Source organism: Podarcis cretensis, assembly GCF_951804945.1.
Source record: "Podarcis cretensis genome assembly, chromosome: 15".
Lineage (NCBI taxonomy): Eukaryota > Metazoa > Chordata > Lepidosauria > Squamata > Lacertidae > Podarcis > Podarcis cretensis.
The window spans coordinates 15,249,052-15,265,513 of NC_137185.1; the positions used below are offsets into that span (position 1 = coordinate 15,249,052).

The window sequence follows — 16,462 nt, forward strand, 5'->3', positions numbered from 1 at the left end:
GAAGCGGGAGAGGAGAGTGGTGCTATCAGGCTTCCAGTGGAAGAGAGATATCCCTTGATCCTTTGCCAAGGTCCTGGAAGCAGGTGCGAGCTCACCTTTGGTCTAACAGACAAGGCGGCCCAGGAAAGCAGATGTGAGGCAGATGGCCCCTGCCCCCAGCATTCATTCATTCATTCATTGACAGTGTTTGTACCCAGCTCCTAAAAGTCTCCGAGAGCAACTGACGTACAATAAAAACAAGAGAGTCCCTACTCTGCAGGCTTACAATCTAAAAAATAAATAAATACATGGCACACGAGGGAAGAGGGACAAGGAGGGAAGAGGAAAAATCAAAACTTGGGTACTGATTTCTAAATAGTTGCTATAATGTCTAGCTGGCACAGTTTGGGGGCCAGGAGGTGCCTGATGGGAGCTGTGTCTCCAGCAAAGTAGATGGAGTGGGTCTCTTGTTTCCCATCTCTCCCACTGAGGTAGCAAGATGGACTGACTTCCCCCAGGTGACAGGTGAGGGAGAGGAGGTCTGATGAGACTGGCATTTTCTGCAAATATTTGGGGCTTGGGGGGAGGTGACCGATGGAGCACCCTTTCTCCCCACCCATTTCTTCTTGGTTTTCTTTCCTTTCCGGACTCCAGATACCCTAGTGAAGACAGAATTGACTGATCGATGGATTGCATTGATTGATTGATAGACTGGCTGTGGTGTTGGTTTTCTGGATCCCTCCCCCACTAAGCAAATTCAGGGAATTTGTATTGGGGGGGGGGAATTTCCCGTGCTCTAGCCAGCAATCTAAATTAGCGTGTTTATTTTACTTGCGTTTAGTAAACAAAGGGGGAACCTTTGAACGTGGCCACACTTGCCTCAGATTGAATTTGCAGCTGGCATTTTGCAAATGGTTGCTAAAGAACTTGTGAAATGGAAAATTTTCCGTGGAAAAAATAAAGGGCTGGGAAGAGGTTCCATTTCGGAAAAGTTTCTGCCCTCCATCACTACATTACTGGATACCTGTGGCCGTTCCACCCTGAAGGGGCTCGGCATCCTATGTACATACTGAACATTTTGCATTTCCAAACCCCCACCTCCCAAAAGAGTAGAGTTGTAATGATCATAGGAGCAAATCTCACACCCCAAGTAGCCCACGCCCTAGAGATCAGGGGGGCAGCTTTGGTGCAAAGGTACAACATCTCAGCAGCCCTGGGTCTTCTGGACAGCTTGGATTCTGGACCCAGCTCTCCTTCCACAGGGCAAGTAAATCACTTTGAGGGTTGTTGTTGTTTTACAGTCTTAAAATTTATGAAATAAATAAGTAAGTGCACTTCAGGATGAACTTGCAAGCCCTGAGGTGCTTAGTCAAAGCCATCTCTGTCCAAGGAAGAATGGGACGAGAAATTCCAAAGTGTCCATTATGAGCACTTGGGATAAACTTGCACAACCAATGGCTTCGAGTTGCAAGAAAGGAGATTCCAACTAAACATCAGGAAGAACTTTTTGACAGTCAGAGCTGTTCAATAGTGGAATGGTCTCCCTCGGGAGCTTGCGGACACTCCTTCCTTAGAGGTTTCTAAGCAGAGGTTGGATGGCCATCTGTTAGGGGTGCTTTAGTTGCAATTCCTGCATTGCAAGGGGGTTGGACTAGATGACCCTTGGTGTTAATTCTACAATTCTATTATTCTAACCTGAAATGCTTAGTCAAAACCATAACCATGAGATGATGTCGTCCTTGTCATCTGGGTGGGTGGGTGACTTGCAAACAGTTACCTCATCTGCAAAAAGAATTCTCTATGTGGGCTCTGTCAAGAAAATTCCCGTAAACTGGATTATTTTGCTCATTTGTTAAAAAATATTTGTGCTCCGCCCTTCATCCATTACTAGGATCAGTTAAACTGGAAGTGAGTTCACTCTTTTTCTCCCTCAGGCTTTTGATGATGACCAACTGTTACCAGATGGTGTTTGGAATCGCAGCAACAATTCCCCCCTCTAAGAGTGGTTTGGATGCCCTGCCCTCAGAGGCGGATGGAAACCATAGAATCATAGAATTGTAGGGGCCCCAGGGGATGCCCCTGCAAGGCAGAAATCGCTACTAAATAATCCCTGGCAGATAGCAATGCAACTGCTTCAAAATCTTCAATGCAAGAGCGTCCGCCACCTTCTCACGTAGCCCATTCCACTGTCGAACGGCTCCTACTGTCAGAAAGATCTTCCTGATGTTTAATCAGAATCTCCCTTCTTCTCATTTGAACCCACTGGATCAGGTCCTCCCCTCTGGAGCAGCGTGAAACAACCTGCCTCCATCTTCCGTGGGACAGCCATTTTAATATTTGAAGATGGCTATCTTATCATATCAAACCGAGCCGTTCCTGGGAGAAAGCTGATGATCGAGTCCTGGTTTTGTTATGGAATGGAGAGGTGAAACAGGCAGTTGACACAATTGCCTTTGAGCACCCTCTGCAGCATGGGGAAAGCCCAAGTGGCAAATTTGGTATTATGGAGAGCTCTGGGCGATGAAGCAAATGGCTCAAGTTGCGCTCCAAAGCTGACTAAACACTGATTAGCACACATAAACTGTGCCTGCCATGTGAAAATGGCTCATTTCATGGCTTGCACTGCAACCTCTTATAGCTGGCCAGCAGAGTTATTTTGGACGGTCTTGAGGTTTACTGACTCCCACTGTGAGGGAGGGACCTCTGGAGCTTCCAAGGACCTGCTGTGACCAGCTAGCTAGGCATTCCAGTAACTAATCTTTGGAGCGACCTTGAGTCCTCAGTCATTGCTTCCAGCACATAGTGGAATGATGGAGCAGTGGAACTCTCTCCTGCAGGTGGCAGTGATGGCCACACACTTGGATGGCTTTAAAAGAGGACTGGACAAATTAATGGAGGCTATTGATGGCTCTAATGGCAGCAATGCTCCTGAATACCAGTTGCTGGGAGCCACAAGAGATTGCATTAGTGCAATCCACTCTATGTGAGGCCTTCCTTGCGTGATCTGGAAGCTGCAGTTAGTGCAAAATGCTGCAGCGCAATTGCTGAAGAGACAGAGATCCTTATCAGCATATAGCACCTCTGCTCAGAGATCTGTCCTGGGTGCCTATTTGCTAGTGGGTCAAGTTCAAGGTTTTACTCTTGGTATGTAAAGTGCATAACAACATGGGACCATTTTGCCTGTGAGACTGTCTTACCCCATATACACCCAGTTGACCGCTTCAGTCTGCGGAACTGGCACTGCTGCTGGTGCCACATAATACCTTTGCAAGAAATCCATCTTTTAGTGTGGCAGCACTTATACTTTGGAACTCCCTGCCTCTTGATATCAGGCAGGTGCCTTCATTGTACTCTTTTTGGTGCCTGCTAAAAAACACTTTTGTTAGGGCAAGCCTACCCAGATGTTTAGAAAGTTGATGCAAGTTTTAATCTGCTTTTTGTCTATAATTATTTTAACTTTTTGCAAATCTTAATTTGTTATTAATTATTCCCATTGATAATTGTATTGTTTTATCTCTTTTGTAAACCACAGTGAGGGCTTTTTTCCAATCAAGTGAAGTATATATTTTACGAAACAAATAAAACAAGTCTAACTAGTGCCCTCCAGATGTTGTTGTACTACAACTCCCATCACCCCATATCCTTCACCATGCTAGCTGCTGGAGCTTCTGGGAGTTGGATTCTAGTCATGCCAAGAAGGCTCTGGTATATAGCTATGGTAGACATTTTGACAAAGCTCTAGGTCAAGCCTGTTACATTGTATACTTAGTTGCCTTTGAAGTGTTGCTGCATACCTCGTGGCTTCACCTAATACTGCAATGCAGTTTTCACTGCCACATCTCCATGGTGATTCCCCCTTCCTTTCTCTCCCCGCAGTTCCACCCCCTGTCTCTGTGCAACACCAGCGAGGATGAGCACACGGTCCCAGGATTTGTCTCCATTGTCAAACTGGAACGGCCTGAGCGAGATCCCCACCCCTGCTTGTCCTTGGCCAACAAGGTATGTGTGTGCATGTCGTCGCAATCAGAGCAGACCTGACAATCTCCTTTCCTCCCACTTTGCAAAACTTCGTGATCAGCTTTCCACACTCCTATATTGCCAATCAGGAGCACAGCGGCTCCAATCTGCATTCCATTTCCATCTGCTAAATTTATATGCATAGATGGCTCTGGGTAAGTTAAGAGGGCAGAGGCCCAGCGTCCCTCCAGCGCTGCCCTTTGTGGTATATCTGGCTTCCCTGTAAGCAAGGTAAAATAGTTCTCCAATTCTTCATAGGCTCTGTTTCTTTGGGATTTCTGCTGCGAAAAGGCAGTGCAATTTGGGGCAACATCCCTGATGGAGTCCCTGATCAGTCCTTTGTTCCCAGTTCATTGCCAGTAGCTGGAAATTGCAGGATGGGAGAGATGCTGCTGCACTCAGGTCCTTTCGGGTTTCTCATGGGCACCTGGGGGACCACTGTGAGAACAGAATGTTGGGCTAGCTGGACCCTTGGCCTGATCCAGCAGGCTCGTCCTATGAACTTAAGGAGCTCCCTCCCACTGGAGGCAGTGATGGCTGCCACCTGGCATGGCTTTCAATGAGGACTGGACAAATTCATGGAGGGCAATAAGGCTATTGATGCCTATGATGGCTATGCTCTGCCTCCATGGTTGGAGGGAATAATGCTTCTGAATGCCAGTTGCTGGAAGTTACAGAAAAGGAGTGTTGCTGTTGCACTCAGATCCTTCTTGCGGCTTTGGCCGCTGTGAGAACAGGATGGCGGCCTAGATGGGCCCCTTTGGCTCCGTCCAGCGGGCTCTTCTTGTATTCAGTGGAACAATCTCTTACGAACTTTGCACCTGCAAAAAATGCTCCGCGTAATATTCTACAGGAATGCTGCCTCTTTCTTCTCCTGCTAAGCCCCAAGAGCGGAGCTTAGTGGATCAAAGGGAATGCGCTCACCAGCCAACCTCATGCAATTCGGCGCAGTTCCTCCGAAAGGCCTGTTCCCCTGCGCTTTGCAACACTTTGCAACAGCCCTTTCCCTGGCCCCCACTGCCTGCACAAGCAAGTGTAAGAGTTCCTCTCCTATTAAACAGAGCACGGGTTCGATCCTGTGGCCAGGAAAGGAAGCTGTGGGCAACCAGTTGTGCCCCTGGCAGCTTGAGAAGTGGGAGACCTGCTTTCAGCAGCAAGCTTGTTTCTTGGACACCTGCAGGACCTCATCTGCCGGATCCGCAAATCTGCAGCTGCAGGATAGCTCAGCTCGAAGGTCTTGCCAGTTGCAAGCTGGCCAAAAGATTTACCTGCAGCGCCGGTGATTCTTTAAGCGTTGCTGTATGAAGACTCTGTTTGGGGCGAAGGCAATTTGGATGTAAGAGTGGAGATGGGGAGTGGAGATTTTGGAGAAGTGTTAATCCACCCTTTGGGGGATTTTTAGTTGCTGGTAGAAAAGGGCCGCGTTCGTGTGGGTCGCTTCATGGCAACCTTGAGCCTTCCGTTGTTTTTTCATGAGGGTGGTGTGGTTCTTTCTCCGAGGGTAACCCTGGAGCCCGAAAGTGCCGCCTCCACCTTTGATCTCCCAGCTGGGAAACTCTGCTGCTGACCTCCAACCCCTTCGCTCGAGGCAGGCTCTGCAACTGCCAAGCCAGCTTGCTGGAGTTATTCTGGCAGGTACCTGCTTGCACACGCACTCCAAGGAAGCCCAGATCAAAGGCAGCCGGCAGAGGCATGAGCTAAGATCGTTCAGGCCCTGCACTTTGCTAATCAGACTTCCTCTCTTCCTTCCTAACCAGGCAGCAGTTAACTACTTCCATCCCAGGATCTGGGCGTGAGACTGTGTGGAGCTTAGAAAGGGTGAAGAGGGCTCTCTCTCTCTCTCTCTCTCTCTCTCTCTCTCTCTCTCTCACACACACACACACACACCCCCGACCGACCCTCCGCTGGCTGAGAGAAAGCTTTCTGTACTGTGCATCGTTCTGGCTGCCTCACCTCAAAGAGGATATGGCAGGGTTGGAAAAGGTTCCGAAAAGGGCCAGCAAAAATGATCCAGTGGAGATGAGGGGATGAGGAATGGTTGCAGCATTCAGGACTTTTTAGTTTAGAGAAAAGGAGAGCCCGAAGCAGCATGGCAGATGCTTAAAAAATGACGGGTGGCATGGGGGAAAGAGGCCAGTCACTGCTTCTCAAACTAACCTACCTCACAGGGTTGTTGTTGTGGGTATTAAATGAGAAAGGGGAGAACCATGTATATGCAGCAAGTAAAGAAATAAATTTCCTGGAGTGGATGGGCCCTCTTCTAGGTTGCTGTTTCTTTCCACAACACCCTGGGAGAGTTACCTGGACAGGCTGCAAAACCCAATTCATTGCATTTTTAAATTGCGTTCATATCTCTCCTTTTTCTCTCTCTGGAGCTCAAAGTGGAATACATTGTTCTCCCACCTCTTCCTTTAACACCTCATCACAACAACCCTGTGAGGTAGATCAGGGTGAGAAGCAGTGACTAGCTCCCAAAATCACAGGCAGTGAGCTGTCAACTGGGTACGTGACGGGATTTGAACCTGGTCTCTCCCAGGTCCTAACCACTGGCTCTTTCCTAACTCTGGCAGCAGAAAGGTTTCTGGGAAACAAATTGGGAGGCCCTTCTGGGCTTCAGAGTTCCCTGGGTTTGGGAAGAGAGAGGAGCTGTTGGGTTAGTTGCGGTGTGTGTCTAATTGCAGGGAGGGCGTAAGCCAGGAGTGCCACCCGCCAGCCTCTCTCTCTGTCTCCCTCTAAGATGGGTCTGGCACAGCCCAGGAGAGGCCCTCTCTCTCTGCCAGCATTTCTTAGCAACAAGATCTGGGCTGCTCAGTTCCTCCTCGCCCTCCTTCCGAACCCCCACCCCTTTCCATCTGCAGAAGAATGTAGATTACAGGCTGCCCTTTGCATTAAATTTCCCCGGCGGAGAGGAGGAGTTGCCACGTGTCGTCCCACGGAAGAGAAGGCCCAGTGCAAACCACCAGTTGTCAAGGGCTGGGAACGCCATTCCTGATCTGAAACCCCATCCCCGTAATCCCCCCCCAAAGGAACAGCTCTGAGCCTTGCAGCAGCATGATCTCCATCAGTACTCCTGAGCATGTGCAGAGAGAACCAGCTCTAGTATCAGCACCGGGCACTTCCATCAGGGCAAAGTACTTTGATGCTGGATTTAAATGTGTGTTTTCATGCCTTTTTAACTACGGATTCTACTGCTTCGTGTTTCGTAGTGATGCCTTGGAAGTTTGCCAGCTGCCTCAAGTCTCAGTTTGGGAGATGAGTGGGCTATAAATGCATTAAATTTATTTATTATTGCATTTATACCCCACCTTTTCCTCTCCAAGGCACTCAAGGCGGCCTGTGCACTGTTCTCCCTCTTCCTCATTTTAATCTGCACGACAACCCTGTGAGGTTGGCTAGGCTGAGAGGCACCTAGCGAGCGCCACGTATGAGCGGGGATTCAAACCCTGGTCTCTCTGGAGTCATGGCCTGATATTCTAACCACTACACCACACCACTATTAAGAACAACAATAACAACGATAACCTGTCGTCTGTGCCCTGCCTCCGGTCATGTTCGGAGTGCCCTATGCCTTGAGATACAGCTCTGCTCCAGAGCCGACTTTTCTGTCCCTGGAGATCCTAGAGTGAGCAAAAAAAACAACCACCTGTGAGTGCCTCTGAGCATGTGCAGAGGTTCCCTTTGGTGGGCCCTGAGAAGGAGGCGCGAGGCAGAGTTGGGGATCTGCGGCAGGCCTCTGTTTTGTTTGCTGCCTCCGTCTGAAGGCAGGCCTCCCGCCCCGGCTCCCTCTCCGCACCAGGGCTGGCGAGAGGCCCTGACGGAACAGCTCAGGCTGCCCCGGGCTGCGGCGAGGCTGGCCTACGCTTCCCAATCCCCGGCTTTGATGTGGAGCCAAGCGGGTGGTTTCTCTGGGGCCTGGCGGGGATCCAGTGCCAATGGGAGGCGGGGGAGGGAGGCAGGTGAGCCGGCTGGCCAGGGAGGGCGGAAGGGGACTTGAGGTAGGCCCGGGAGTGCCAGGCGTTTGCAGGGTGAGGGCGCTTTGCTCCACCAAAGGCAGGAGCAGCACAGAGCAGCCCTTTGTTCCTGCAGACAGGGCAGGGCAGGGAGCAGAGGGGAGGGGAGGGGGCCGGCTGGCTGGCTGGCAACAACAGCCCTCCTTGGAACACCGTTGTCGTTGCCACACCTGGCTAGCCCTCAGCGAGGGGTGGCAGAGCTCTGGCCCACCAGGAGGCAGGGAAACGGGCATTGCTTTCTCCCTCTTGGGGTCTGCTTTGTGCATTGCACAGAGACAGAGAATGGTGGCTTTCCTACCTTTCTCCTGCCAAATGAGAACCAGAAAATTGTAGAGTGCGAAGGGATCCCCCCAGGGTCATTGAGCACAACCCCCTGCAAGGAGAAAATCACAGCAAAGGCTTTCTCTCTCTCAACCCAGGTTTGCTGGGTTCAGCTTTCTGCCCAGGGGGGTAACAGCTGGGGTGGGAATCAAGTTCAACCGCCGACCCCACGGCTCTCTCTCTTTCCTATTTTAACATTTTTAAACCAGTGTCATAAGAGAATCAGGGTCAGAGAGGGGAATAAAGGAAAAACGACCCTACTAATAACAGATTATTATCATTCTACCCAAAAGCCCCACAAGAATAATAAACTGTGCATTGAAGAATGTATCATTGGGAAAATGTTGAACATTTTTAAACCAGCTAGCATGGGGAGGCTTGTTCGCTAGCCTGTCGAGCAATTCTGCAGTTGTATTATGTATATGCAAAACAAAGGAAATGACTTTATTAGCCTGGGATAATCAAAGAACCAACTTGCTGGTTTTCACCAAAGCCCAGTGTCTTGTTCCCAAGAAAGGACAGTATCTGGGAAGCCCTCCATGAGCAGGGCAGGGAGTCAAGAGCCCTCCATGGTTAAAACCATGTTCAAGGAGGCTTGCAACATGAAAAGCTTTCTATGACTGCCAAATTATAACAAAAGTAGCCGCAGGCGATAAATAAAAGCACTTCAAAATGTACGCGGCGAAATTAAACCATCCCCACATAAGTCAAAATGAGATATTAAAATAAGGAGACCAAAAATTAATATCCGTAACATCAAAATCAACATCTCCAAAATTAGATCTTGACCCCAACGGAAAAGAAATCCTAGGCAATACGCCGCTTCAAGGGTCTGCAGGCATCCTGAGAGGCAGGTCTTGAAGGACTCTGAGCAAAGATGGCGTCTTTCAACCGACTGGCTGCCCTCAGGCATGCCAGGGGATGCTGACCAGTTGCCGGCACTGAAGGAAGAGGCAACTTGGAGTCTGGCTGGCTTCTGTTTGTGGAGTGCAGCTGGGAATGCGGCTGCCTCAGGCGACAAAGTGTCTTGGGCTGGCCTAGGTTCCGCCTGACACCAGAAGAGCATTGTGGTTGGGGGGAAACGTCAGGCCCTTCAGGACTTTGTATGTGGCCCTCAGGGATCTCTCCTGGCCACACCCTCCTTGGGTGTTTTCGCCTGCCTGGGATGTGTCCTTCAACTCTGGCTTGCTTGGAAGGAGGGCACAGAGGGTGGGTGGGTGTGAGAGAGGAAAAACACACCTGCTGTACAAAAGTAAACTTCACATTCGCTGCTCCACCCACGTTTGCCTCCGGCACCAACCATTCCTGGCATGCGGCCCCCATAAGGCTGCCAAGAAGGGAATGTGGCCCTCAGGCTGGAAACGTCCCCCCCCCACTGCTGCTGCTCAGGCCGTGATACACTTGCCCAGGGGACCACAACCACTCAGCAGGCCACCTGCGCCCTCCCTGTAAGTCCTGCACTACAGGGAGTTTTACTAGATTCCCCTTTGGGCCCCTTCCAACTCTTCCATTCTATGATTCCCTGATTCCCCTTTGCTCTCTTTGGACAGGCCAAGCTGGCGGGAGAGAGAGGAGCTCGCGCCGTCCTCTTTGACATCACTGATGACCAAAGTGCTGTCGACCAGGTAAGGAGTCTGCTGTCTCCCTCTCTCATTTTTCACAATTTTGCCAGGAGGCCAACAGCAGGTGGCGCCAGAGCCAATGGCAGGCAGAGCCAACTAAGTCTAGTGTTGTCCCCATCCTCTTCTCTGCTGAGATCTACAAGGGGCAACACTAAGACTAAGGAGGAGGAGGAGAGGCTGGGTGAGGGCTGGATGAGAGCAGACTATCCTTTTTGAGCAGCTCCCTGTTCCCCCTGATGAACCTTCCCTCACTGCTGCTCACCAAGGCAAGAGTCAATGGATTTTGGATTTTCTGTTTGCAAAATGTTCCTGTTGTTAATCTTCTGTAATATTTAGGGCAGATCCAAACTAGCTATGTACTGTATATTCAGCACGTGTTTAAGGCACATGGCTTCCCCCAAAGAATCCTGGGAAATGTAGTTTGCCTCTCACAGAGTTGGTGTTTGGCAGCAACCCTAAAAAAAAAGGACAATTCCCAAGACTGGTGGGGTGTCATGCGCTTAAACCATAGGATTTCAGAGCTGAAAGGGACCCTGATGATCATCTAGTCCAGGGGTCAGCAAAGTTTTCAGCAGGGGGCCGGTCCACTGTCCCTCAGACCTTGTGAGGGACCAGACTATATTTCGGGTGTGTGTGTGTGTGTGTGTGTGTGTGTGTGTGTGAATTCCTATGCCCCACAAATAACCCAGAGATCATTTTAAATAAAAAGCACACATTCTACTCATGTAAAAACACCAGGCAAGCCCCACAAATAACCCAGAGATGCATTTTAAATAAAAGGACGCATTCTACTCATGGAAAAACATGCTGATTCCCGCACTGTTCGCAGGCCAGATTTAGAAGGCGGTTGGGCCGGATCCGTCCCCTGGGCCTTAGTTTGCCTTCCCATGATCCAACCCCCTGCAATGCAAGAATACACAGCTCTCCCATATGCAGGTTGAACCTCCAACCTCGGCGTCGTCTGTACCACACTCTAACCAACTGAGCTACCAACGCTGACCCAAAAGAAGCCCCAAGTTTTCAAACCAGTTGGCTTCACACAAGCTCTTTTGTTCCTGCCTTTGGACCTGATCTCTTCCTTAGCTCAGGCATTGCTCCTCCGCTGTGTCGCTGCAGTCTACCTGTCCAGGTGGCCGCTCACCTTCTCAGCTCCTTTGCTTCTGGGTCTCTTTGCCCTGAGATTCTTTGTCCTTTCCCGTGACGGTGTGTGTGTTGATTGCTAGACATGCAGATAGATATGAGAAGGAATGGCATGACAGCCCCTGAACAGAAAAGCACAGCTAGGGAAGCTCAGCTAGGGAAAGCCATGCTGTTGTTATTATCAGTGTATTTATTTATTTATTGCATTTATATCGCACCTTTTCCTCCGTGAGTTCTCCTCATGTAATGCCCACAAGAACCCTGTGAGGTAGGTTAAGCTGAGAGGCAGTGACTGGCCCAAGGTCACCTAGTAAGCTTCAAGGATTCGAACCCTGGCCTCCAAGATCCTAGTCTGACACACTAACCACTACACCACACTGACTCCCAGTTCCTAAGGAGAGGGAGTGTTTCTTCTGAATGATGGATGACTGGTTTGCCAAGCTCAGCCTTTTAAACTTCTGCTTGTGTGAGCAATGAGGATCCAGAGGAGATGGTAGGCAGACCTGCCCAGAACATTTCACTGCCCGAGGCACAGAAGTCCCTATCCCCAGCTTTCTCACCCCCCAGGCAGGGAAAATGTAAATGAAACCACTGACTCTGTGCCTCCAACACATGGCAGTGCCCAAGTTCTTCCACCTGAGGCATGCGGCCTCGTTTCGGCCTGGTGTTTTGGCCTGGTGTTTTCCTGTAATGAAACCCGGCGGTGTGTAGGAAGCACAATCTCCAGCTCTGCAAGAAGTGCCGGGGCTCAAATATCCCCAGGTTACCATCAGGGAATTTCCACTCCAGATCCAGATTTGTGGAAAATTCGAGACACACACACACACAGAGAGAAACCTGACTTCTTCATTCAACACTTAGTTGCGGTAACTTGTGGAACTCCCTGCCACCGGAGGCAGTGATGGCCACCAACTTGGATGGCTTTCAAAAACTGGACAGGTTTATTGGTGGTTACTAGCCATAATGGCTATGCTCTGCCTTCATGGTCTGAGGCAGCAATGCTTCTGAATGTCAGTTGCTGGAAACCACAGGAGAAGAGCGGGCTCTTGTGCTCGGATCCTGCTTGCTTCCGAGTGGGATATCTGCTTCACCGCTGTGAGAATAGGAGGCTGGACTAGATGGGCCCCCTCTTGGCCTGATCCAGCAGGCTCTTCTTACGTTCTTAATTCTCGGCCTCAGGCATCAAAATACATGGCAGCTGTGCTTCTCCTCACAAAAAACTCCCAGGTTACCCATGCACACATTTTTTTGCTGGGTTGGGCAAGGCCACAGCAGAACTTCGAATCTCAAACCTAGGCCTTGCCTGGGCTGTTGGCTGGATGGATTCCTGGAGTTTTCCTCAAGCCTATCAACTAGGGTGTGGAGTGGGGTTCCCAGTGCCCAACACATCGATCCGTGGCACCTGGTGACATGCAGCTCTCACCTCAAAGGTTGTCTCTCCACAGCTGAGAAATCCGCGAGGGCTCAGTCACCCCGTTGTTTTGATTTGGGGCCACGACGCCGAGCTGCTGATGGGCGTGGTGAACAACAACCGAGAAGCCCACGTGAAGATTGAGGTGAAGGAGATGGCGGCCTGGGTGAGTTCTTACTTAGCCCCACTGCTGCACCTCTCTCGACCCCTCTCTGCACTGGGCCAAAATCAGCCTTGCAAGAAGTGGCGCCCTCTTGCGGGCTCCAGGTGCACGAGAGTTCCAAAGCTTGGGTGCAGCCACCGAGAAGGCCCCCTCCCATGTCCCCACCAAGTAGGCTTGTGAGGGTGGCGGGATCAAAAGAAGAGCATCCCCCAAAGATCCCAGAGCCTGAGCCGGTTTGTATGGGAGAAGACAGTCCTTCAGATAGCCTGGAGCTAAACCAGGTAGGGCTTATCTAACCTCTTCTCTCTCCAACAGCCCGACTATGATGTCTGGATACTCCTCACTGTCATGAGCACCGTTCTGGTGATCGTTTTAATCTTCATTGTCCGTACTCGTTGTCAGCCAAGCAGAGATCGGGTAAGAGCCCTTGGACAGATGCCAGTCCTATTCTGGACACCCCAAACTGCTTCCCAAGAGCCCCTATCTATCTGTGCCAATATCCTTCATGCCTTGCTCAGATCAGGGACCGGTAGAGTCCCAGACCCACCTGCTTGAGACATGAATGTTTACTGAAATTTCTGCAGCTGGTATTGCTTTGTATTTTTGATTTTAGAAATGCATTTTTAAAGGTTTTATTTTAATACTGTTGCCTGCTCGGAGCTCCCATGGGAGGAAGGGCAGTAAAGATATGGAATCAGTCAATCAATCAGCGTATTTCCAACAAGGCAAGAGTCAATGAATAGGGGATTTTGTGCTTGCAAAATGTTCCGGTTGTTAATCTTCTGTATTATTTAGGGCAGATCCACACTAGCTGTGTACTGTATATTCAGCACACATTTATAGCACGTGGCTTCCCCCAAAGAATCCTGAGAAATGTAGTTTGCCTTTCACAGAGTTGGTGTTTGCAGCAACCCTTAAAAAAAAAAAAGTACAATTCCCAGGACTGGTGGGGTGTCATGTGCTTAAAATGTGCAGTGGCCCTATTAGTATAATATACAGTGGTACCTCGCAAGACGAATGCCTCGAAAGACGAAAAACTCGCAAAACGAAAGAGTTTTTCGTTTTTTGAGTTGCTTCGCAAGACGGATTTCCCTATGGGCTTGCTTCGCAAGATGAAAACGTCTTGCAAGTTTGTTTCCTTTGTTGCAAGTTTGTTTACTTTTTCTTAAAACCGTGCATTCACTTCGAGGAGCAACTCATAGCACGCGGTGTGGTAGCCTTTTTTGAGGTTTTTGAAGACTTTGGTGATTTTTGAAGCTTTTCCAAAGTCCGTGCTTCGCAAGACAAAAAAATCGCAAGACGAAAAAACTCGCGGAACGAATTAATTTCGTCTTGCGAGGCACCACTGTAGATGCTATTTGTATATATTGGAGTCATGCAGCTTGCTGTTGCAAGACTCCTGAAGTATGTATCTTTGACCCGAAACAAGAACATGTACATAGCCGCTCTGAGCCTGGCCTTGGCTGGGGAGGGCGGGGTATAAATTAAAAAATATTATTATTATTATTATTAAAAAGGTAAAGGTACCCCTGCCCATACGGGCCAGTCTTGACAGACTCTGGGGTTGTGCGCCCATCTCACTTAAGAGGCCGGGGGCCAGCGCTGTCCGGAGACACTTCCGGGTCACGTGGCCAGCGTGACATCGCTGCTTTGGCGAGCCAGAGCCGCACACGGAAACGCCGTTTACCTTCCCGCTGGTAAGCGGTCCCTATTTATCTACTTGCACCCGGAGGTGCTTTCGAACTGCTAGGTTGGCAGGCGCTGGGACCGAGCAGCGGGAGCGCACCCCGCCGCAGGGATTCGAACCGCCGACCTTTCGATCGGCAAGTCCTAGGCGCTGAGGCTTTAACCCACAGCGCCACCTGCGTCCCTATTATTATTATTATTATTATTATTATATATTTCTGCAAACTTCATCAGCGAACAGGACAGAAACTGCTGTTGTCATTCTGCCTGTACCAGGGATGGCAAACCATTGGGCCCTAGAGATGCCACTGGACTCCCATCATCCCCCACTGAGGACCAGCCAGGCTGGCCACTGGGAATTAGCATCCAACATGTCATGGCACCAGCTTGTCCAAGAGGGCATCCTCCAAATTCTTCCAGTATGTCATTGTTGTGAGCCTGGCTCCTAGTAAAAGGTGACTTATTAGCGATTTGAGCAGCAGGTCGGCTGTGCAGAGCCAGCTCTCATAGAATCATAGGTCCCTTGGGTTGGACGGGTCATTTAGTCCACTTCCTGCAATGCAGGAATCCCAGCTAAAGAATCTCTGGCAGATGGCCATCCAACCTCTGTTTAAAAACCTCGGTGGAAGGAGGTTCTTGGTGGTTTGTCTTGCAGTTACTTGGATTTCAACAAATACCTCCAGAACTGAGCCACTTTCCCGCCTGTCCACCATGTAGAGTCATAAAATCGTAGAGTTGGAAGGAATCCTGAGGGCCAACTAGTCTGATCCTCTGCGTATGTTGGCTCCCTTCCATTTCCGCTCCCTCAACTGTCCAATTTGCCCCCACAGACTAATGCGCAGGAAGAGACCCTGCAAGCCATCAACCAGCTGGCCACGCGGAGGTATCAGGCCCGCTGCCGGCAAGCCCCCACGGGGGACTCTGTCAGCACCTGCAGCTCAGCCCCCGTCTGCGCCATCTGCTTGGAGGAGTTTGCCGAGGGCCAGGTAAAATATGCATTTTTTAAAAAAACCGGAAGCATTTTTACTTGGTATTATAGGTCAGGACATTAATAGGCAAGATGTTAAACTGTTTTTATATGCAACAACTGCGGCAAGAGTATTGTTAGCCCAAAAATGGAAGCAAGAAGAAATTCCGACGAAAGAAGCATGGCAGACGAAATTAATGGACTACGCAGAATTGGACAAAATGACAGGAAGGATTCGAAACCTGCGGGGCCAGAGATTTACAGAAGATTGGAAGAAGTATATGAATTATCTTTGAAGAGCAACTGTAATCAACAAATTACACTAGTAGGACTACAAGAAGTTTTGTAAGGAGAAATATACGAAGTGTTACAAAGTAGAAAAAGATAGAGAGATTGGTTATGAGTTTGAAATGTAATAGGGAAGATAAGAAATGCATACTGAGATTAGATTGGAAAATTTTCAGACAGGATTGATGGAAGTCAAAAATTTGAATAAGATGTAAAAGTATGTTTAATTACTGTTGAAAATGATATGTTAAAAAAACTTTTATACACACACACACACACACACTGACCCTTCTGCACTCTGTGGGATCAATGGCCCCAGTGAGTTCTCGCAAATGAACTTTTCCGCGGGGAAGATGAGGTCCCAGTCATCTCCTTGGGGAGGCCCAGTTTAAGCAGTTTGCAGTGGTGGCGCCCGACTCAGGTGGCTTTAAAAGAGGAGTAGGCATATGGAAGTGAGAGCTGGACCATAAAGAAGGCTGTTCGCCAAAGAATTTATGCTTTTGAATTATGGTGCTGGAGGAGACTCTTGAGAGTCCCATGGACTGCAAGAAGATCAAACATACTATCCATTCTTAAGGAAATCAGCCCTGAGTGCTTACTGGAAGGACAGGTCCTGAAGCTGAGACACCAATACTTTGGCCACCTCATGAGAAGAGAAGACTCCCTGGAAAAGACCCTGATGTTGGGAAAGATGGAGGGCACATGGAGAAGGGGACGACAGAGGACGAGATGGTTGGACAGTATTCTCGAAGCTACCAGCATGAGTTTGACCAAACTGCGGGAGGCAGTGGAAGACAGAAGTGCCTGGCGTGCTCAGGTCCGTGGGGTCACAAAGAGTCAGACACGACTAAACAACTA

At 49.6% G+C, this 16,462-nt stretch overlaps 1 protein-coding gene across 3 annotated transcripts in view; it reads left to right on the top strand.

The window, feature by feature from the left end:
- Window positions 1-16,462, top strand: part of RNF43 (ring finger protein 43) — a 51,646-nt gene that overhangs the window by 26,345 nt on the left and 8,839 nt on the right. For all 3 annotated transcript variants that reach the window (XR_013833686.1, XM_079955977.1, XM_079955978.1), the window contains exons 2-6: window positions 3,856-3,978; window positions 9,878-9,952; window positions 12,535-12,666; window positions 12,979-13,080; window positions 15,180-15,335. Coding sequence is in view for 2 of the 3 variants with exons in the window: in XM_079955977.1 (XP_079812103.1) it covers window positions 3,856-3,978; window positions 9,878-9,952; window positions 12,535-12,666; window positions 12,979-13,080; window positions 15,180-15,335 (588 nt within the window). In the remaining variant the exon portion in view is untranslated. The remainder of the gene's footprint in view (window positions 1-3,855; window positions 3,979-9,877; window positions 9,953-12,534; window positions 12,667-12,978; window positions 13,081-15,179; window positions 15,336-16,462) is intronic.